Genomic DNA, 23,350 nt, shown 5'->3' on the forward strand with positions numbered 1-23,350 from the left:
GTGTTAGGGATGGTTTATTAATGCTTTGACTGGTTAGCCCAGGGTAAAAAGGACAATTAGCATTATCCGTTGCCATATGCTGCCCATTGAACATCTGACAGAGGCAAAAGACAAAAGCCCAGACTCCTGTGTGAGGCTAACCTGAGATGTCCATGGAGCCACTATCAACCCTGGTCACATGTGTAAGCCAGAGGACCCACGAGAGCCCCACCCCTCCCACAGCACTTTAATTACACACCCAGACAACAACACGCCAGAGTCCAGCTCACTCAGCAAAGCCCAACAGCCCTGAGTCTCGCTATATTGATATTATGTTCACATGTGTGCTGTGTGTGTGAGCGGGTGATTGAATTTATGTGCTTTGGTTGTGTGACATATCAGTACTATGTCATAAAACGACTTAAGCAAGTAAATAACCTTTGTGGCCATCACCACACCCGCAGGCACTACAAACCCCTCTTAGTGAGCTTTCTCAATGCCAACATCCAAGTGCGATTTGTGGCCATTTATCTTGCAATGTATGGTACAGGGGCTGGAAGTGCGCAGGTGGAATCTAGCTTGAAGGTCTGGATCTGATTAGTGTTACACGATGGTGGGGTCATCCAGCACCTGTCTGTGGGAGGGAGAATTTGTTCAGACCTTCCCTCTCTTCTCTCTACCCTCGTGCTCTGTCTTTCTCCCTCACCCTCTTTCCCTCCATCTGGAGTGGATGAAGTCAGAGACCACATCACTGATGTTTGGCCTTCAATCTCTTTGATCCTCCCGCCCTAGTTTGGCACACACACAGCTGTATAACAGCATGCCCATTGTGCCTCTCCTTTCACTACCACCACCAGCCTGCAGGTACAAATACAAAGAAAGCAAAGCAAGCTGTTTTTGTACCACTTATTTGATTTCTGTCTCTCTGGGAATGCTGTAATTTGCCAGGCGTTTAGTCTATGCATGTAAGCGGGTATCATTATACTTCCATTAGAGGTTGAGTTGATCTGAAATGCAAATACCCCTGATAATCCACTCCTCCCTTCATGAGCTTGATTGCTTGCTAGTCATTAAAGTGTGTGCACATTTGTGGTTTCAGGGCCCGATCTTCACTACATGTGTTTTTACTTGTGCGTGTGAGAGATCACATACTCGCATATATTACTGGTGTTGAAAGTGTTCACTTACTGACAGATTTTAGATTTTGGGAACATGGTACTTGGCGATACTATGTGTAACAGCCGTGCATCTGTATTCGTCACAAAATCAACTGGACAGAGCCCACAATGCTTTGCTGTTCGGTGAGTCGTAGGTGAATCTTACTAATAGCATTTATGTTGTCATGGCAGGTGTACGCACCATCTCCAAACTCAGAGGACTTCAACAGAGATTCACCATCTTACTCTTCTCCTAAACCCTCCAGCAGTATGTTTGCAAGCACTTTCTTTGGTAAGTTTGAAAGGAAGTTTGCGTGTTTACTATTCAGAGAATCTGCAGAAGTTCATCATGTTTTCGTTCTCAGTGGCTCTTGCACTACAGGTTTCAAAATTATGTTGTTGTATTGTATTTTTTCCTGTTCTAGAATTAGTAGCATCTGCGTATTACAGTTTGTTAGTCTGTGATACGCAAAAATCAGTTTGTTAATCATATTTTTTATATTTGTGGCAGTTATAATTGTGCTACTACTCTCAATACAGAGATGTTGTCTGGTAAGTCAGTAGATATTGCCAAAAAAATGTTTTTTTTAGCACACTGAGTAATATTGTAAAGTATTGAGTGTGATTGACTCCTAAATCTAGACATAAAAACAGACTTCTGTGTTTGTTTCAACTTTGTGTTATCTCAGCTGTGTTTACAGCAAGGATCATGATTCAGTCCCAAGAGCAAAAATAAATAAATAAATAAAAGAATTTTAAAAAAGCACTCCTTGATGTGGATGACCCCAAGTTTTAATAGTGTTGAAGGTTTGCCACCTCCTGGCACTGTGTCAAAGCTGAAGTGTATGTTCTACACAATAAATATGCTCAAATGATTCCTTTATCATCTTTAGATGGTACCCACAGTTCATCTGACCCCTGGAATTCGTCCAATGGGATCAGTCAGCCCGGCTATGGAGGGATGCTCGCAGGATCTTCATCTCACATGCCACAGTCAGGAAACTACAGCAGCCTGCACTCACATGACCGTTTGGTAAGCAGCACCTCTCAGCGAGTGATACCTCAGCATATAAACAGGTGATAAATGATTGTTAGTAACTCTGTTTTGCATCACACTTACATAAGTAAACTAATGTGTATTGTTAAGCACATGTAGCACGTTAATTCTTTTCAGCCTTCCACCAGCTCAGCCCAGTTGGTGTGGGTGGGTGCATCTTAAGTTGCTCTCTGGTTACTATCAGTGAAGACACTGCTGACCCTCTTTGTGTCAGTGTTTGATCTGGTCTTGTTCGCCTGCCTGCCCTCAGCTGGCTAGGCATGACAGGGAGCCTGCAGATGCTGCCTGCCCTCTTTATCTCTGCCACCCCTCCCACCCACCCAGTAACTTTGGCTTCATCACAGCCTGCGAGTTGTCAAATGAGAATATAGACTCAGAGAATAAATCAGCTCTTTCTTTCTCACACACATGCATACACATTTGGTACTAAAAATAGAACGTTTCTGTTTTTCATCTTCCAGAATTACCCCGCACACTCAGTCTCTCCAGACATCAATGCCAGTCTTCCTCCCATGTCCAGCTTCCACCGAAGCAACACCAGCACTTCACCATTCGTCACAGCAGCGCACACCCCGTCCGCCAGTGCAGCCGATGGGGTCATGGGTACGTTTTCATGTTAACAGTTCAGCTACCTGCACAGAATTGCTAATTCAGTGCCCCTGATGTAAACACTGCTGAACATCCATTCTGTAAAAAGTAGTGAGTCAGGCAGTTGGACAGCTGTATTGTGTACCGTGACCGCTCTTCATTTGTCTGAGTTTGCTGTTACAAAGCCTCCCTCTGTGTTTCCTTAGCTGCTGCAAATCGGGGGAACGCCACTGGAAGCTCACAGACTGGAGATGCACTGGGGAAGGCTTTAGCCTCGGTGAGCTACAACCCCACGTTTAAATTTGGACTTCTGTTTATTTTACCAGCTAACCATGTAGAAAGTGAACTAAAGATTTAGATTTTAAACAGAGATGGCAGCTATTAAATATCAGTGTGTTCCATGTGCACTTTTCCTTGTTTTGATATTATTCAGGACATGATGTTTACATGTACAAACCCAGTTATTCATATCCCTGTATACATGGTTGTAACACTTTCCAAGTTTCTGAAAACCTTTTTGCAGCTTTGTCTGGATGTCCTAATTTCTCACAATCTAAGGTGTTGACAAGACACAGTGTCCTGGTCTCTTCTTGGGCACTCAGAGTAGCATATCCATATCCAGCATATCCATATCTTTAATACCGAGATATGGTGTTTACACATAACACATGCTCCAAAAACCCAATCATAACTAGGATGCTCGTACACATGTAAACACTCAATCTGGCTTAAGCATTTACTGTCAGCAACACATAAATCACTGCATATCTCCTCATATCCTCTCAGGTTGTGATACTCAACTTTTGTGTAGCCACACTCTCAAAATCATTTCAGAATCCTCTACTAAATAGAATAATGATCCATTTCTCTCTCTAAAGAAGGTGACCTCGGTAATCATGGAGGGAATTAAGTGCTATACTGACTGCTGATTAAAAAAAGCTCCGAGGACATGTTTGTAGTTGTTTTTGGCCTAAGCCTGGATAATTGTGGGCTTAAACTAAGAGTATTCAAGAAAGGGACTTGTATATTGAAAATACTTCTAAAGCCAGTGGATTACACTTCACTTTGGAAAAACCAGCACTGGATATCTGTTACATCCTCTAATGTATTGTAGTAAGTGTTAAATTTGCTGTAGCTAACAGGGGTTTTCAGTGGAAAGAAATGTCTTACAGTTGTTTACATGTCAGCTGATGGAGGATCTATTGGTTACCAAAGATTCAGTATCCACCATATCAAAGTTACAGTAAAAGAGAAACTGTATTTAGCAGTAAGGACAACACTGTCTAGCCGTGATACAAAAATTGTTTCCAAGTCTGACTGAAAAGACAACTTCACTCTGTCTGAAAAAAAAATGGAAGTCTAAGAGGAGCTGTCTACTAGGTTCAAATTTAACCTTGAACCTAAACATTTATTGAATGGGCAGAAGACATGCAGAGTGTAGAGCTGAAACACAGAGAGCAACTCTTTTAACTGAGCAAAATGACAGTGTCATGAATTGTACATAATCTTAAATAAAAAGAATATTTACTTATCACATTAGTTCCTTTCAAAGGTCCTCAGACCATCTAGTAATTATTCTTTCCCTGGGATTATATTTCTGTCTTTCAGTGTACACAGATTGGGCGTTTGTTTAAAATTCTTTTTTTATCACAGAGTGCTTTTGATTTTAAGAATCTAAACCTTCAAATTTCACCAAAAATCTCTTTTATACTATATTGACATATTGGTATTTGAATTTTCGTTGCAGTGCAATTTCACACACCACAGCACAAGCTGTGCTTTCAGGAGGAATATTTCTTAGAAGTGTAAAAAACGAAATATCAGAGTTTAGGGATGGTAATAACAAATTATGTCCTTTATATTTGCAGACTCAATCCTATTAGCATGACAAAGCTGCAGTGAAATGGACACGGTTGGACTGGGGTGGGGGTGGGTGGATGGAGCAGGGGGCACAGGGGAGTTTATAACTGCTATGGCTCAACTCCACGGGCCGCCCTTTGTAGAGCTTTTGTTCTCCTCCCTTTTAAATTGGCCGTGCTTATTGGCCCCATGCCGCCTGCGGGAGCGTAACTGATGATGAGGCGGAGCTTCATTTATTCCAGTAAAATGAGCCATGTTTCACTTTGAAAGCAGTGCTAGTAGCCAGTGAGTGAAAAGAATAGAAAGTCATATATTGTCAGGTCAGAAGTCACGGTTATAAACAGCTTGCTTTTTTCAGAATCTAAGAAATATTTGGAAATGTGTTTAGAGTCTTATTGGTTCCCAACACCGTGATGCCCACGCTGTTTAATCCTCCTTAGGTTTTGACCAAATTGTCTAAGAGTGAAAATGCTGAGTTGAGACAAGCGCTGTGCTCTCTCAAAGTGCAGAAAAGCATAAATAGCCATTCCTCCTTGTGTAGACAACCGTCAGTCCCTCCTCCTCCACACTCTGTGACACACTTCAGTGAAACCTCTGTCCTGATACTCCAAGTTGATTGAAAAACTAAAGCCCAGAGATCAAGATTGAATAAGGAGATTATTAATAATGGCTGCACTCTGTCATCCCTACAGAAGTCAAACACTTTCATGCAAGCTCAATTTGATCCTAACTTGGAGGAGAAATCTCTGTGGATCTGCTTTTTTTTCACTCTGCTAATTAGTAAGGATCCCCCAGTAATACCCTGAGTTCTCTGAGATACGTTCCATTATGGCACAATATCCTCTTATTACAGGGGGAAAAAATCAGAGATGTGTTTGTGCTTTAATCCAGCATTTGTTTAAACAAATGAAATCCCTGTGGAAGTTCTGAAGAGGTAATCTCCTCTTTGCCTCACAATTGACATGCCAATGACATGCCAGTCTAAAACGCAGTGACCTCAGTGTAATTTAGCAAAGGATGCATGGACACACTATTGTTCCTCTGAACTGTCTGTTAATGTAGAAATATAACTATAATGCAAACTCAACTTGAAGATTCATGTAGAAAACGCTCATTCGCCCTAGCTGTCCTCTTTAGAGAATTTATAAAATACTCAAAAATAAACACCAGTTTGATCATACTAGATTCTGATGTATATTTCCAATACAATATCTGGTGCAGGTTGAAATGCAGCCCCTAAGATTTATTGTGGTTTGCTTAATGGGGTTTCCAGGCTGGGCGTTTGCACTTTTTAAAGACACAGAGGAATAATAACATGCGTGGCTTTCTATACAAGTGAAAAACAAACATCTCCTCCATAAAATTGCAATTGTACAAGTAACCATTGGGATGTTATTCGTTTCATTTCAGAAACAGAAAACTCTGATTTTAGTCATGTGGTATTTTAATTGAAGCAGTTACTGCACCAGCCTCTTAACTACAGGTCATCTTCACAACTTAACCTTATTTTAACCTGTTAAACATGCATTAAGATATGTACATTTTTAGATATAGTTATCTTTTTTCCTGTTCCTGTTATTGATGTGATTAATGAATTTGAATTTGAATTTGAAATTTATAAAAACTTCTACTTCTATTACTGCTTTTACTACTTTGAACTCCAGTTTTAATTCAGTGACAGTACAAGAAATTGCTACACAAATGGGCACCAAAATCATAATGAGTTTCTAAAGAGCTCATATTTTATAGAGTTCATAGGTAAATGTATATTCAGAGAGCAAAATAAAATACATTGGCAGAATTTAGACAAACACAGGAGATTACACATAGCCATCAGAGATACACAAACATCATAGAATTTGCCAGGAACATTTGTAAGTGTACCAAGCTGTGTTACATGTACAAGTACTGTACTAATGTTAAATTGCTCTGCTATTGTATGTTACAAGCATGTCTTATTCAATTATATTCCAGAAAAAAAACTGGTGATCATTAGCCGGTATGTGGTCTGACCTGGACAAAAGTTCGGGGCTGAGCTTTTGATGGAGTACACCCCTGTTTAATTTTTAAAAATTTTGATTCACATTCCCTAATTCAACCACATTAATAAAGAGAATGAAAGTTCCTGTTCAGATATACAGTATTTTTTTCTCTTGGTGTTGATGTTTACCCACAGTTGACTCACAGAAGTAGATACAGAGCGGGACATCAAAGTGAATGTTATTTATGGTTACTTTTGCTAAGGCTGTGTTATGAGCAAAGATGACTAATGGCTCATATGTATCCACTGAGCATTTTTATGATATCCCTGACAGGAAAATCCCTAGAATTGATGATACATGTTTGATTTGAGGATGGTGAACAGCTGTAGAAAATGTGAAAAAATAGCACCCAATGATATATATTTCATTTTTATTTTAAACTGTTGATGATGCATTAATGATGAATCTTACTTACTCTCTCTATCTCTTCCTTACACAGATTTACTCACCCGACCACACTAGCAGCAGTTTTCCATCCAACCCGTCGACACCTGTGGGTTCTCCTTCACCTCTGACAGCCACAGCAGGCGCTGCCTCAGCAGGTACCGTGGTCACCGCTGCCGGCACTCCGTCTGGAAGGCCAGGTACGGCACTAATGTTGAATTTCAATCTTATACACACATCCTATACACCTACACCAGATATTTCCTGTGGAATAGAAGATGTTCTTCACTGAATCTGCTTTATTAAAGCTTCATGAGCCTGTGACAGACACATGTCAGGTTGTGTTGGAATTAGGCCTTGACTTTTAATAGCTAATTAAGAGACTTTCATGAATATGACTTTAATTAATTAACTTTTATCATGTAGTGTATTAGTTGGATTAATTAAAGCCTAAGCAGGGTGAAGAGTGGAGTTTGCCCAAAACTTAATTTAATACCCCTTTTAGTCATAAAGGAGCTCTAATCATTCTCTGCTCATTCTCCATGCTTTATCTATGCCAGAGCACTCAGTGCCATTTTTATATTAATCTGTTCTAAAATAAAGCTTAATTTAGTCTAGGATAAGGCTGCACAGACATGAAAATAACTTTTTTTGTTTTATTAAATGCCTTTTTTGGGACCATTTACAACAAACATTAATTTCAAGAAAGGAGATGTTTTCCCTAGCAGATTTAGCTACTATCTGCTTTCTGTCTGCAGTTAGCCCCTGAGCACAGAGAGTGATGTGAGTTGTACTTAGAAGCATGAAATCAAGTTTATTTGGACCTAACAAAACACCTGCACTTTAAAAAAGTACCTAACTGCACAACATGGGCTTTAATTTTTTGGCTGACAGAGCTGCTCCGCGTAGACTGCTGTTGACATCACAGACCAGTTTTGTCTCTCAGCTTTTTAGGAGGGTCTTTGCTCATGTTCCCAAGTTTAGCTCTAGCTGACAAGTACTCTCAGAATAAGCTTTGACTTATACTGGACTTTATTCTTAAGGTATGGAAAATGAAGTTTTATTGGCCCTGGAGTGACAGTGTAAATGAAACTGACCAGGGCTGCTGTGGCTTTTAAGGTATTTTAGGGTTTGAAGCTCTCAGGATGAAAATGTTTGTAGTGGGTCTTGAATTACTTTCTTGTAAAGCTTTTCATTTTTGTAGTAAATTTGTTATCCAAGTTTTTAATGGCTTATAGCAGTGGCTCAAGGCGCTCAAACATCTTTGTAAGGAAGCAGATTTATTGTTTCATAATCCTTTTCTTAAACAAGTGTTTGGCACTTTGTGTTTTTATGTCAGCTTGATTTTAGAGGATGGACTGACAAGCCTCTCACTGAATTGTATTCATATTGTGCAACAAATGCAGAGAACAAAAACAGGAAAGTCGTGGGAAAAAAACCCAAAATGGTCCGTCCTCCAGCCCATACAGCGGAGAGAAAACTGAAAGGAGTTTCCTGTTTGTAAAACACTGGGTTCTTAAGTACAACAGAAAGAAATGTGCATAAGAAGAATATAGGTTCTCAGCCGTGTTGACAGAGGCAGGAAAGTAATGGAAAGCAAATTAGGGAGGGACAGTAAGGGAAAGCCCTGTGTGTTGTTTCAGCGGGCAGTTGTGTCATGTGTGGTAATGGAGTGGCGACAGCTGTCTCTACGTATGCCCCCCTCATCCTCAGCTGTTGCCCTGCCCCATGGACAGCTGTTCCCTGCCACACACACATACACACACACATGAACCAGCCTGCAAAAGGCCTTGTTTATCTGCCAGTAGGTGCTGAGGGTGGATGTGACTCAGCTGATGATGAGAACTATGACAGCCTCACACAGGGAGATCCCCCCTATTGACCTTTTTACAGTACGGCACGTCACACCTGGCAGCATCACCAGTATAATTTATAGTCTAGTTTGTCACATGTTCAGAAATGGTCAGAAATTAAGCTTTAATGAGAATTTCAACAAAAATTAAGAAAAGTATACAAGTTCAGTGTTTATTTTTGTTCATGGAATTGATATAATAAATAAAAACATACTGCAAAATTAACACATCTGGGATTGTCAGAAATGGATATTGTTTTGCTAATTATTTAACCTTATTACGCTTCTGGGGTTAGAAAAAGAACGATACTTTGAAATTGGTGCAAAATTTGGCTCGTTGTTGAAAAACCATTCATCATTAGAATTACACCAATACACAGCAACATTACTCAAGAACGGTTTGTTCAATTAGCCCTCTGTGGTGCACGTGGGGACCAGAGCCCCAGGCTAATTTTTCATAGCCACCAGCCAGCAGAGGCTCATGTGGCGTCCCTGTTTCACTCACCTGGGGGAAAGCTGAAGCACAACAGAGGCTTTTTCATTTCCTCTTTCAAAGTCACTTTTAATAGTCTGTTAATTAAAGACTGATTTTCCAAGGCTGTGAGTGTAAAGAAGTTAATTTCATTGGGATGAATTGATGGAAAAAACTTATGGGATGTGTAATTTTCTGTGTGTGTGTGTGTTGTCAGAAATGTTCATTCGGTGCTTACTCACTTACTTACTCACTAGGATTTTGCTGCTTTTGAAAGCTATGCTGTTAAGTTCAGTCATTTATTTTCTATTTGACCTGCCAACATGGGCCTTGATTTGTAAAAACAAACACTGAACACTTAGCAGTAAAAATATTGCATCAGTCTACTCTTAGATGAGACTCATAATTTAATTCTGCAGCTTTTAAATTATTCTTTAAATTTACAAATACAGTTTGATCGCAGTCAGCACCCCCATGGCTCCTGTGCTGTAAATGATTCTCCTCATCCTGGTCTGGTTGAAATGAGTTTTTAGATACACCCTAAATGATAGATAATCAAAACAAAGTCTCCATCTGTAGAGTGTACTACAGTGGACTGGATGTAAGCTGGGTTTGGCAACCGTCCAGTATAATAGACACCAGAAGACAGAAGAGCACTGAGAGCCCTGAGCTGGAAAGTCATCCTATCCTGTAAATAACCTGGAAAGGCTCATTATTGTCAAAGTCCATTAAGGTCATTTGGTTGTATAATGAATTTTCTCCTTTCTCTTGCACATAGTAGGCAGGTAAGGTGGATGATTGTGCTTCAGAAAAAAGGAAAAGGAACTGGAGTTGTGTTGGAACTGGAAATGTGATGAGCAGATGTGGATTCCTTTTTCCTTTGCACTAATTTACACCAGATCAAATCAGCTTGATTTGCTTTCCTGTACTGGCCTGTAGAACGTTTTGGCTCAACTAAATGTACAGACTCCACTGTGAACTTCTGCCAGTCATAGATAAACTGTAATCTATAGCACAGAGTATCTCAAATTTCTTCATAGATTGACTCATTAAAATGTATGATTTTTCATTTGGAATGAAAAACGGAGAAAAGCACCATAGTAGATTTGGCTTCATGGGACATATTAGTATAAATGAAACAGTGATACTGTGATGTTTCCAAATGTGCCTGATGTAAAGTACCTGAAGACAAACTGGCTCTGCTCCCCAGTCAAAAAGGTGTTTGACTGATGCAAAGTTAAAGGGAAAGAACGCAGGAACATCAGCAAATGTAGTGAATTGTGAACCAGATGTTTGGCATTTTTCCTTCATCAAAAACCCTGATGAAGGCCAAAACACTGTTCATCCGCACTGCATTTTTGATCTCTGATTTGTTGGTCAAGACTCAAAGGTTTCTAGGAAACAGGAAGTGTGAAGGTAAACTGTTGTTTAAAATCAAACTTGTTAGTGCTCATGCTGTTCTCAGGTCTCTCATATGTGTGTTTATGAATGTATGGATGCAGCCTACATTTCAGGGTGGAAGTGGGCTTTAAATTAAACCCTCTGCTGGCTCCTATGTCGGATGCAGTCCAGTCATCAGGAAATGATGCAGTTGAAAATATCCCTATGGAACAACAAGAAACCAGAAAATCAGGATGTCAGTGTGTTATGACTGCATGTTATTGTGCGTGTCAGTTGGCTTTTGAATTGGTGTACCCACTAGAGCAGGATACAGCCATCAGCCATGTTGATATGAAACTGTATCATTGCTAACACTGACTTCTTTTCCCTTCTCTTCTCTGTCTCTTTCATCTCGTCAGGTACCAACCCGTGGCCCCGTGCTGGTGGACAGACCCCCTCCTCTCCAAATTATGAAAACTCCCTTCACTCACTGGTAAGCTTCGTGTCCGCCTCACTTCAGACAAGTTATCCATAAAGGACTGAGCTAGTTTGTCTGACAAACGCTTTGCTGAGGAAGGTGGGGAGGAGAGGGATAACAAAACTGAACAATACCTGTCCCTTGGGGCTTGCCATCTGTCCTCTACTTCGTGGGCCAGGACTGGGATGACAGTTGGGGGATGGGTTTAGTTAAAGGGGCTGGTGTGGGGGTGGCAGCTGTTTGCTGAACCACTTCCCCGGGATTCCTTCGGTGCCATGCGATCGGCGCAAGAGATCAGTTTTCATTCAGCCGACTACCTGATGCACATGTCATGCATTTCAATCATGCACATGTCATGCATGTCAAAATATTTAAACATGGGGCACTTATTATAAAAGAAATGCAAACTGCTTTTTGTGATAAATTGAAATATAGTGATAAAACAAAATAGTGCAAAAAGTTTGCTGAAAGCCATAGAGAAAAAAGACACAGACAACGCAAGGCTCAAGAAGCATATTTTCTAAAAGTGTTCTCTTATTGACATTATTATCCATTTAAGTTATCATCGTTCTGCTGGTTTGACAAACATAAAAAAAAACCCATACAGGTTTTGTAAATAAAGAAGATATATAAATAAACACATTTATTGCTCAAAACATTTTAGTCTTATCACATAGTTTCATTGAAACAACCAAGTGCGTGTAAGGATGTTATTGAACGTCACCATGTTGATGTTTCCTCCCACGCTGCCTCTAGCATTGTTTAGTCTCTTCATGGCCACCAAAGATAAGCGAGAGTACGCAAGTGAAACTAACAATGCAAGTGAATGGTATCAGATAACCTGAAAAATTAGCTCCTGTAATGTGTATTCAATTCACGTCCTGTTTGACATGATGTGTAACATAAATGCAACACTACAGTAAGTCACTGTAATATTTTTGTAGATCTAATGTTGTGTCTTACAGTTCTTACAACGTGTGTTTCTGGCAGGCTGTCTGAAAACCTAGCAGCCTTGATGCAAACACTCACTGACTCATCATTTTTAGTCTGGACAATAGCTTAACTGTGAGTTATTGTTTTCAAAATAACCTTGAAATTCATTAGTGTTTCTTAGGAATATTAAAAATAGTAAAGAATATGTGAAACACCGAAGTTAAGATGAAAATAGCATTTTGAAATATCTTTTTCCATGTTTTTTTTCCATGCTCTGATTCCTTTTCTTTTACACAAAGCACATCCTGAGCTTTTCAGTGCAGGAGAGTTCAGATGGTGACATATTATCATGATTTGTTTGAACGTCTTTTGGATCACAGTTCCCTGGTAGTTGAGTTTGGAAAGCCCCATTAGCTCAAGGAAACAGTGATGAGCAACTGTCTAAACATGCAAGTTGAGGATTAGATTACAGTTGAAATGACTAATGTTGTTAGTGAATATGGTTAGTGAGCCACAGACAGACGTTTATGTTAAGTTCAGACTTTGTTCATTTCATTAAAACAGACTTTGGTAAAAGCATTTCTGTCTCTCTCTATCACTTGGGTATAGCAAAAGGCACAGCGGGATATAATGATTAATAACAACAAAAATAATATTCTGCTTTATAATTGTACCACAAAAGGGTGGTATCAGAAAAAGGAGAAGGCAGTTTTTACCAACGATGACATTTGTTCCAAAAGATAGCAAACAAAGCCTGGGAGCCAACAGCATAAAGAAACTTTTGTGCATTGTATTAAATGTAATGTGGAGGATGTGAACCTTGTGTAACACCTCCTGCAAACCCAAAGAAAAGGACACAAGTCCAGTGCCGTAGGAGGAGTTATTAAATGTGCAAACAATGAACATTTTCATCCTTACAAAGTGAATGGTCAGCAGCTGTGTGCTTCCTTCCAAATCCTGCACTTCTTGTTTGTGTGTCTTGACAAAAACAATCTCTATCCACAGTGTGTGTCTAGTATTTATAGATACTGATCTTTTTTTTCATAATCCTGTCTTATTCTTATTTGACTTTGCCAGAAAAACAGAGTTCATCAGCAGTTGCATGAGCATCTCCAGGATGCCATGTCTTTCTTAAAGGATGTCTGCGAGGTACTCTTCAGATAGAGCCTTTACTCATTACGTGTTCCATACGTTTCTCCTCATTTTTTTTTTTCTCTCACAAGTCCAACTTGCATTCGTCACAATGAAATGCAGTTAAATTTTTATTGCCTGTGTTGCCATATTGTCATGTTATGTTTTCTTTCTTTTAGCCATTCCAGCTTGCAGTATTCAGCTTTGGGGCAGATGTTAAACTCTAAATTAATTGTTCAAGGAATCCAAGTGGCTAGTATGAGTCTTCATTTGTGAAGGCATTTGTTGACTTTTACAACTCAAGCTGAAACGGCCCCATTGATCTTGCATTTGAATTGCTTTCTTTATCTCATGTTTCAGATGTTTTTTGTTTCTTTTCAAGTCCACACCATGCAATCAGTGTTTTCAATTTTTGCTCTAATGTGCTTATACTAAGCTGCTCTGTCCCTCTTTTCCTCTCTTCTCCCTCTCCCTAACCCTACACTCTTCAATCCCTTTGGTCCTCCCAGTCTCGAATGGAGGACCGTCTGGACAGACTGGATGATGCAATCCTTGTTCTGAGGAACCATGCAGTGGGCTCCACCGCCAGTCTGCCCAGCGACATACACAGTCTGCTGGGACAGGCACAAAATGGGCCAATTGCAGCCATTGGAGCAAACTTCCCTGCCTCTGCATTGGTTCCAAGTCGGACAGCTGCGATGGTATGAGAACTATTTAGATTTACAGTATGTTCAGGGTATTCCATAAAGGGAGAAAACTTATTTTTTGGTGCGTTCTTTTATGTTATTTCTCAACCTCCCTCAGCCACCTGTTCAAAACAGGTCCACTACCATGTGTGAAAACTAGACATTTTCCACGCATGAACAGTTGAATTTATCCTGACATATTTTCCATAAGTGTAATGGCTGGCCCTCCTCTTGAGAGTGGCTGTATACACAAGAGTGAAAGAGAAATGAGAAAAATAGGCGTAATGTGCTTTGGTGTAAAATGTGTTTGTGTGTTGCACTCCTCTTAGAGTTAAAAGTGTAAACCTTTTGAGAAACAGGGGGACTGAAGGTCTCAGTATAAATCATGATGTATTCGTTCTTCCTCTGTCCGGGGTATTTCATATTAAAGAGCCAAGAACACATCTGCGGTGGATATTAAACTTCCAAGCGTCCAAGTGTAATCTGAAGGTGTTTAGAAATTATTTGGGTCACACACACTGAAAAAACAACAGTGAATTAGTTCATGTTACTAATGTGGAAGGACGCTGGATGCAAAGATGGAAGAAAAAGTCATAGACAAATCAACATTAAGTTTTATGAATCATATTTTTACTTCACTCATTTAAAGTGGTCTGATGAAAATGATATTCTTCGAAGATTAAAAATAAATTAATTAAAAATTTGAAATTGACTACAGTTCAAGATCTGACTTATGTCTGACAAAACTATTTTTGGGTTGTATTGAATGTTAAAAAAGTTGTTTTTGTACTGTCTGGGGCTGCAAGTAATAATTATTTTCATTATAAGTTAATCACTTAGTCTGTAAAATGTCAGAAATGAGGGGAAAAAAATCCCCATCATGACTAGGGTAATGTCTTCACATCGCTTGATTTGTCCAACCTAAAACCCTAAAAATTCAATTCATATAAACATATCACATTAGACAAAGAAAAGCATCAAATCCTCACTGGAACCAGAGAATGTTTGGCATTTTGCTTGTGAAGTTATTTAAATGACAGCTGCTGATCATTAATCTGTCTTTCAGCTAGTTGATTGTATTACATATTCTGCTTTTTCCTGTTAGCCTTAGCGCACATACATTTCAGTAACTTATCCACCGATGCACAAACAGAAATTGTGCAACCAGAACAACCAAATGAAAAAGTTTATTCAGTGTTTTGATTTCGACTGATGTTTTAGTGTTTATTTTTCACCATAAAGATTTCACTTGTGTTTTGTTGGCGTGATCATCAAAACTGCACTTTATTTTGGTCCAGTTTGTTATCAGGATTTTTTCATGTCCCTCTCTGGTCTGTGGTCTTAGATCTTCTTTGCCAATATTTATTTATCCTAAATAGAGTTAAAGTTTTTTGTTGCTTGTTTTTTTGTTTGTGCTTTCTCACTGGGTGTTTTCAGTCTACTGCTGATGTTGTTTTGTCCCCTAACAAGAATTTTTCTGTGGTTGTCAGAAGAACTCAGTTTGATGTATTTGTTATAGAGAGCTGGGTTGTGGCAGTGATGTTGACTGACTGTGACTGTGAGATAGAACATACTGTGTCTGTACTAACACAGCACTTCCTGTGTGGGAAGAGGTCCCCTCAGACAGAGCTCACAAGCCTCAGCACAGCACAGCCACAGGCTTTTTACTCCGGCTGACACCCCACCCTGTACCCCCTTCCACCCCTTTTCATCACTTCTTTTTAACAACCCAGGAAATCTGAATCGTTGGAAACGTGTGTCTGAACCCGCGGCCTCCACCCAAATAGAGGTCCTCAGCTGTATGGTAATCAGGCCCAGCCATGAAAATGGCAGCGTTCTTTTCTTGCCAGAACCCCGGCTTCCCTCCTCCTCCTCCAGACAAAGAGTTGTTTGGACACCTGTTGAGAGCACAGCAAAGATTAGCGTAGCGCCGAGGAAGGGGAGGGTCTCGGGGTGGCGGGGTTAACAGAGGCCAACAGTGACTAGGGATTGCATTCCATAAGAAAAGGGGGGAATACCCTCCACCCTCAGTGAAGATTTCCCCGCCTTTCCATGGTTCTCAGAGGGGGAATCAAGTAGCCCAAGAACATGTGGCAATCCTTGCGAAGGAGGGACTGTGTAGGAGTTGGAGTGGGAGTTTACCAGTTTTATGTTATGAATTTGGACTAAATAACAAGGAAATGATCAAAATGTGAAGTGGGTTCAGCTTGACAAACAGAACACAGAAGGATTTGTCTCGTTTTAGACGTTCAGCGCAGGCATGGTTTTAGTTGTTATGCGAAGTCTGAGAATGTCACAGCAGTGAACAGCATAATATAACATAAACAGGGACAAATAAAGAGGTTTTTATAATGTATTTTAAAGGGGTCTTTTATTAAGTACTGTTACACAGGTGGCTTTTATTTTGTGTTTTTCCATCCGTGGTTATGCATTCTACAACATACTGCTGTGAAGAAAATCACCAAAGCCCCCCTCCCGGTGTTGCTAATGACAGGCTTAAATGACTTTATAGACTCTGAATACGTCCCTGGCTTTGTTGGTAAAAAATAACTTTTCATATGAATAGTTAAATCTTTCAATATATACAGACTGTCAAACACTGTTAGTTGCCATTTACCACTGAATATGTGAAAACACCTTTTACACAATACAGTATCTCACTGATAACTTCCTGCCGTGGCGCCTGAACTTTATTTTCCATTTCAGCCTCTTATAAAGCTTCTCTTGCATAAAAGTACTGTTTTATGTAGCATCTCCAGAGAGTGTGTGTTTCCTTTCTTGACACTGTCCTTCCTGACTGTTGCAGCAGGGTGGTGCCCACGCTGACGATTCTGCCAGTTTGAACAACAGCCATGGAGGCCTGCCCAGCGCCAGCTCCACATCCAGCTCAGAACTTAACCATCAAGCGGAAGCATTCAGAGGTCCGAGGCCCCCCACCCCTCCCCCAGTCTTATTAGCTCATTATACAGCTGCCACAATGTGATAGAGCTCAGTTAATGTATGATTTACACTGTCTGCTACAGGTCTTCCTTCAGCCCTGGCTGGCCAGGTGCCTGCCACCCTGGAGCTGAAGGTGGAGAAACCGGACAAGGATGAGATGCACGATAACGTCTCAACCCAAGACAAATCAGATGATGAGAGCGACAAAAATATGAGGACACCCAGAGCAGGCACACGCACGAGGTAAGAATACACAGAATGCACCAAAAAGGAAAAGATATTTTTGCATCGTGAAATCAGTTACGGCTTATCTAGTATTTGGTTAGGTGTGAGAAAAATAATTATTTGAACTGAAAATTATGTTAGCGCAGAATTACAACAAAAATGTTTACATTTAACTTGTTGAACTCCCAACTAGTGCCACTTTACAGAAATACATTTTTTAAGAATTCAAAGAACAAAAATATATATTCATCTTGTAGCAGCAATAAGTAAGAAACAAAAAAATGTAATAAAATTACATTTAGTCCTAGGTCACAATTTAAATCTGCGTATCATAATGATTAGCTGCCATTAATATTCATGCATGCATTTTGCTTAATTAAGTTGACACAGTAATTGTTTTTGATCTTTCTACAAAGCGTAGTACTGTAATACTCAATATTGTAGCTTGCCACTTGACCTTTCAATGTAATGAGTTCACATTATTATGAATCATGTGTCGCATTGTGTTAGTGAAGATTAGTTTTGATTTTGTAAGGCTGGATGCCCTGGTGGCCTGTAGGTATGTTACTAGTATGTGTTTCCCTGTCATTTCTCTGGTGTTTCCTCAGCATTAAAGGTAAAAATACTCCCCAAAATAATGATAATAAAACAATATTTAGTTTGGCTAATTCCAGGTGTACTGTAGGTCATCACTTCACATCAAGGAAAGAATGAGGTCAGATATCATAAGCATAAGACTGCTGTCCGACACTTTTTAATTAATGTCACTCTACAAAAAAACTGCACGTTGAGGTTGAGACCTACCCTTCCAAAACTCTGGAGCGATTGTGTGATTCGCTCCAGAGTTTTGACTGACAGTTTTCACACCAACCCAAATCAACCACATTAACCGGGCAAACAGACCTGAGTTGATTTCAACTAAACAGGTTGAACAGGTTAGGCGTGAAAGCATTCTTAGATTCAGCTTAGCTTTTTTCCCCCTTCAACAGCTATATAGTTCTTTCTCCCACAGTATCACTGAAGATGAAGACCTGAATCCAGAGCAGAAGGCCGAGCGTGAGCGCGAGAGGAGGATGGCTAACAACGCCCGTGAGCGCCTGAGGGTGCGGGACATCAACGAGGCCTTTAAGGAGCTGGGTCGCATGTGCCAGCTGCATCTGAAAAGCGAGAAGCCCCAAACTAAACTGCTCATCCTCCATCAGGCTGTGGCCGTCATACTTAACTTGGAGCAGCAAGTCAGAGGTCAGAGTCCAGCTGATAAAAGCTTTATCCTGGCATTGTTGCAATAACCGATCATCACAACAGATCAGTGTTGATTCCTTAAAAGGCTAAATGTTTCACATGACATCCCTGCAGACTGCAATCTCACGTACTTAAGTCAGTGATGAAGTCAAACATTTTGTGTCTCTTTGTGCTTCACTCACTCACTGATGTGCATGATCTTTGTAGAATTTTTTCTGCTTATGATGTGGTGTGATAAAAAGAGAAGGAACAGATCAAAAAAGACTCTATGTCTGTCTCTCTGAACCTGCAGAGCGGAATCTGAACCCCAAAGCAGCCTGCCTTAAGAGAAGGGAGGAGGAAAAGGTGTCTGGCGGCTCCGCTGATGCCCAGCAAACCCACACAGGGGTCCACCCAGGCCTGACTGACACATCTAACCCTATGGGCCATCTTTGAGTAGCAGACAGGTACTCTTACTCCTCCTAAATATTGATTAATTGATCAGTGAAGTCTGTATCTTCTTTTTTGTTTTTCTTAAACCTCATTTATATATTATGGTTTTCTCTGAACCAGTGGAATTTGTTGTACTGTTTTGAAATATTTTATGTTTTTGTTCAAATATTTTTAGACACAATTTCACAGACCTTAAGGTGTCATCTTCAGTTGACTTGTTTTAAAGGACCAATTCCAAGATGTTTAATTAATAATGATATTAAAAAAAAAAAAAAAAAAAAAAAAAAGCGCACTGAAGAAACTAAAACTACAACTGTTCAACTCAACTCACCTGACTGGAACGAGGAGCATGTTCTATTAGTACGCAAAACACCAGTAATAACAGTATCAAATCAATAAACAGTTGTAAGCTTAAAGATAAAATATAAAAATATAGATGGATTTTGTATGTTGCCTTGTGTGATTATTGATCACTGCATTTCTTGTCTCTTCTCTCCAGATCAAAGAGATCCAGACCATTTCTGCCCGGTTTGAGTCGGTGACCTTGCTTCCCAGCAGTGACAGACAGGACTCACTTTTTGTGACACCAATTGGAGGAGACAGACCACTTGAAGCAAAACTATGAGACTAACACAATCCAGTCCTAAGATTGAAAAAGAGCCAAGCGTCCAGCTCCCTGAGACCAGTTCCCATCTGCAAATTTCTCCCCCTGAAAGAAAAATCAGCACATATCACTGTCTGCAAGAAGTGTGTTGCTTCTGAACAATCAGAGACTTCGCAATCTCCTCCAACTGTATGTGGAAATTGCCTTGTGCCTAAACTGAATTGACGAATGCATTGTAACAGCAATTGTTTTTGTTTGTCTGTTTTGTTTTGTTTTTTTTCTATTTATTATGTTATTGAACTATAAAGTGTATGTCTAAAGGGAAAGTTAGGTAAATTCAAAAAGAAGTACGCAGCTTTTCACTTGATCTAGAGTTTGCCAGTGTCACCATTGAAACTGAACACTCCACCCCAGTCTTTCTTTGGTGAACCTGGAACGAAGGGGAAAATACTTGGGCACTGAGAAGATTAATTTATTGGCCTGTTTAGAGTTATATTTATACCCGACTTAAAATTAACATTAGCTGTTAGGACTGAAGATGCAAGAGCCCCATGTTTTGTTTTGTTTTTTTTATGAAAAAAGACAAAAAAATAGGATATATTATTTATATTTATATTTTGTTAATTCTGCCACTGGCCACGTGTGAAACCTAAACTACCTATGTTTGTTTTTGTGCAGTTTAGAGCAGTTTCTGTGTTACCGACCCACAGCGTAATAAGCCCAAGTACATTAGCATCAATAATATTGTCAAGGTGGCAGACGAATGGCAAACTTTAGGTTTACTGAAAGCTCAGATTTCCGTGTTTTTTCCCCTCAGTAGTGAGCAGTGAAAATACAGAGAGCGAACTATTTGCAAACCTTAGCATTCCCTGCATATTTTTAGTGTCTTAACTAAAGGACGAGGGGACTTCACTGCCCGTCAATTTCCTTTGCCATATAGTGTTAAATGTAAGCGACATATTTTCCTTTTCTTTGTTTAGCCTCCTGACGGTTACATGCTCCTGATGTCAGAGTAGAGGTTGCTTTATTTCTGTCATTTTCGCTCCACCAGCTAATCTGAGATTGCTTAATGAAGTTAAAAAAAAAAAAAGAAAGAAAGAAAAAGAAAAAAACAGAACGACGACCACATTTTCTCCTGGCCTGATGAACACGTCGCTTGATTTTCTTTCTCTTCATATATGAAGACATTAAGTTTCTAATGCAGTTATTCTGAGTAAAATTTAGTTATTGCTTATTTGTGTTGCAACAAGTCATTTCTTTAGGCTTCCAGCATTATGATGTCCAGTTTCAGTCAGCAGGAGAGGACTTATAAGTTATTTTTTTGATCCAAGTCATGACATGAGTACAGTAAGACAGACTAGATACTTTATGGATTTTGTCGAATATCATAGAACTGTAGCACAATAATGAACAAAAACAATTAACAGGATTTTCGTTTCTGTTTCAAGACATTGATCATAGTTTTATTTTGTTTTCCCTATCAGTGTGCATGCTATACATTTTTTCCTTTTGTTAAGTCTTTGGTCTTAAGACTTGCTTTATATTCCATTTATTTCTTTGTATATTGTCTTCTGTCATTATCTACACCTTAAACAAGGCTGCCACATTCAGAATGACTATTCTGTACAAAAAGGGACTTAAATTAAAATAAAAGATGCCACACTGAGAGTTTACATTGAAGATTTATCATTTAACAATTTTCTTTCTGTGGAAAAAATTCAAACAAACAAACAACAAAAAGAGTTTTGTGTATTCTCCGACTGAATGTGGCCTTGTTCTTCATTTCAGCGTTCATGAGCACATATTCATGTTGGCAGACTTTGATTGAGGGTATAATGTATGCCACTTCCTGCTCTCTTTCCTTCATTGTTTTTTTTATTTCCTGTTCTTCTTATATTTCTTTGCTCCTCTGTTTGCCAAGTTAGACTTTGCTGTATTCCCAGATGCTTTCCCTTGTATAATATATGAAAAAAAAAGAAAATCAAAAGGAAAAAAAAAAAACATTTGGCTTATTTTTCACTGTAGTTAGTCTTTTATACAATAATACTGTAAGAATATTTCTTGAATTCTAAATATTACTCTTTCTAGATTTTTGAAAGCAAAAGTTTTGAGTAAAAAGTTTCTTACTTTATTTTACTATATTAGATAGTAAAATGTACGGTTATTTACAATAACCTGTCCATTATTACAGGAAATTTACAAATGGCATCTCAAGAACATAGTTGAATTGTTGCTCGTAGTTCACTACTTTAAACAAAAAGCTTCGTACGAGCTCTGGATTCCTAAAAGTGCGACCTCAATCTTATTCTTCAGTCTCGGCTGTTGATCGATAAAAAGATTTGTTCTTGTGTCAAATAAAAAGGTATTGTCAGCGCACATCAAAAAACTGCGGCAACGGGAATTTGAATTTTCTGTCTTTTTCAACAGAAAAAACTTGTATATAACATTTATGTTGCAATAAATGTGCCATCTTTTTTTAAACTCAATGGTATGTGCATTTATTCTTCTCACCGAATAAAACACATTTGTTTCTGTTTCTTCTCCATATTTACATTCTCTCCTCTCCATAAAGTTTTATTTTATGAAAGGGCACAGGAAGGATGAAAGAGGATAAATTCAGAAACACGGGGGTTAATTTAGACTTTCTTATTGCTTTTGATTTTTTTTTCCTTGTTTTTTTTTTTAAGACATTTCTGCAGTGGAATTAGGCCAAATGAGTGTTTTATAGTATGTAACTCATTTTTGAAAATAATACCAGTGGACCATTGTAGTCTGTATGAAAAGTGCTATGAATATATGTTTCTATTTTTAATAAAGTGTGATAGCAGCGTACTGTACATGTGCTGTTCTCCTACTTTTTTCGCATTTTATATTTATGCTGGATGAAGAAAAAAAGCTTGAGAGATGTCCTGCATGAAAGCTGCTCCAGTAAAAAGGAAATGCATGAATATCTATCAACAACAACGGAAATTCAGTCAAAATTTAGATGACAAACATTTTACATTGAATATTAATTCAAGGTGAATTAAAATCTTTAGTAAATCCAGTGAAGTTTTTTTTTTCCTGAGTGTCAGTTTAAGGAAGCAAAGAGCTGAAATGAAACTGATACAGCTATTGTGAAAAGTACAAGACCAAAGTGTATTTTCTAATAAATATTTTAGGTGAAGACTGCAGTTCACAATCTGCTGCTTTTGCAGTGACTGATGTTAATGAATCCCAAAAGTGAAAATGCTGCTCTAAACCTCGAGTACTTTTGGACTGAAAAATCTCAGACCCCCGCACATCTGCACAGAATTATCCTCGTGCAGATGCAAGTGTGATGAGTGCTCATCACATCCTGAGAGGTCTGATCCCAGTTGAGTTTTCTGAGGTGACACTTGCTGGAAAACTGCTGACTGCTGTTCTGCTTGTGGCGAGCTCAGTGATGCAACGTAAATCATGGCTGTCATCTTTCGGTATCCTCTGCAGGGAAAAACAAGACGTGTGAGTGCGTTGAGCTGCTGGTGGTGGCTGTGGGTGTGCGTGTTTTCTGTTGGAGTTGGACCACCATGTCTGAAGGCTGACTTCCTGTCATGGCTACCAGGCCAGCTGACAGAAAGTCCTTGGCTCACATCCTTGAAGCCCAACCAAAGAGCCTGCTGCTCCTCCTGCTCCAAACAGTAAGACCATCCACCATTCTGCTACATTCAGGATGCATGCAGGACTAAATTTAGCCACGCTGTCAAGTACATTAGCTGTAATTTGTACTAAATCACATACTTTCCAGGAAACTTCCCAATTATTAGAAAATTAAGTGTTACCTTTTATTTTTGTTTATTTTTTTCCTTCATTTTACAGCTGCACAGCATGCCGACACCACAGTAACAATTCATTAAAATACAATCAGAGCGGTTTAAATCAGAACAGAA

General features: G+C 39.2%; 1 protein-coding gene across 12 annotated transcripts in view; it reads left to right on the forward strand.

Annotated features, from left to right (window-relative positions):
* tcf12 (transcription factor 12) overlaps positions 1 to 21,928 on the forward strand; it is a 74,082-nt gene extending 52,154 nt beyond the window's left edge. For 4 of the 12 annotated variants that reach the window (XM_046386320.1, XM_046386313.1, XM_046386327.1 and 1 more), the window contains 13 exons: positions 1,329 to 1,428; positions 2,030 to 2,169; positions 2,655 to 2,796; positions 2,988 to 3,058; positions 7,123 to 7,267; positions 11,191 to 11,264; positions 13,260 to 13,331; positions 13,823 to 14,014; positions 16,806 to 16,920; positions 17,023 to 17,182; positions 18,162 to 18,406; positions 18,699 to 18,852; positions 19,338 to 21,928. In XM_046386320.1, coding sequence (XP_046242276.1) covers positions 1,329 to 1,428; positions 2,030 to 2,169; positions 2,655 to 2,796; positions 2,988 to 3,058; positions 7,123 to 7,267; positions 11,191 to 11,264; positions 13,260 to 13,331; positions 13,823 to 14,014; positions 16,806 to 16,920; positions 17,023 to 17,182; positions 18,162 to 18,406; positions 18,699 to 18,841 — 1,599 coding nt within the window. In that variant the 3' untranslated portion in view covers positions 18,842 to 18,852; positions 19,338 to 21,928. The remainder of the gene's footprint in view (positions 1 to 1,328; positions 1,429 to 2,029; positions 2,170 to 2,654; positions 2,797 to 2,987; positions 3,059 to 7,122; positions 7,268 to 11,190; positions 11,265 to 13,259; positions 13,332 to 13,822; positions 14,015 to 16,805; positions 16,921 to 17,022; positions 17,183 to 18,161; positions 18,407 to 18,698; positions 18,853 to 19,337) is intronic. The other 8 variants (XM_046386349.1, XM_046386386.1, XM_046386373.1 and 5 more) reach the window with 6 other exon arrangements.
* Positions 21,929 to 23,350: the final 1,422 nt, after the last annotated feature.

Source organism: Scatophagus argus, chromosome 1, assembly GCF_020382885.2.
Source record: "Scatophagus argus isolate fScaArg1 chromosome 1, fScaArg1.pri, whole genome shotgun sequence".
Taxonomy (NCBI): Eukaryota; Metazoa; Chordata; class Actinopteri; family Scatophagidae; genus Scatophagus; species Scatophagus argus.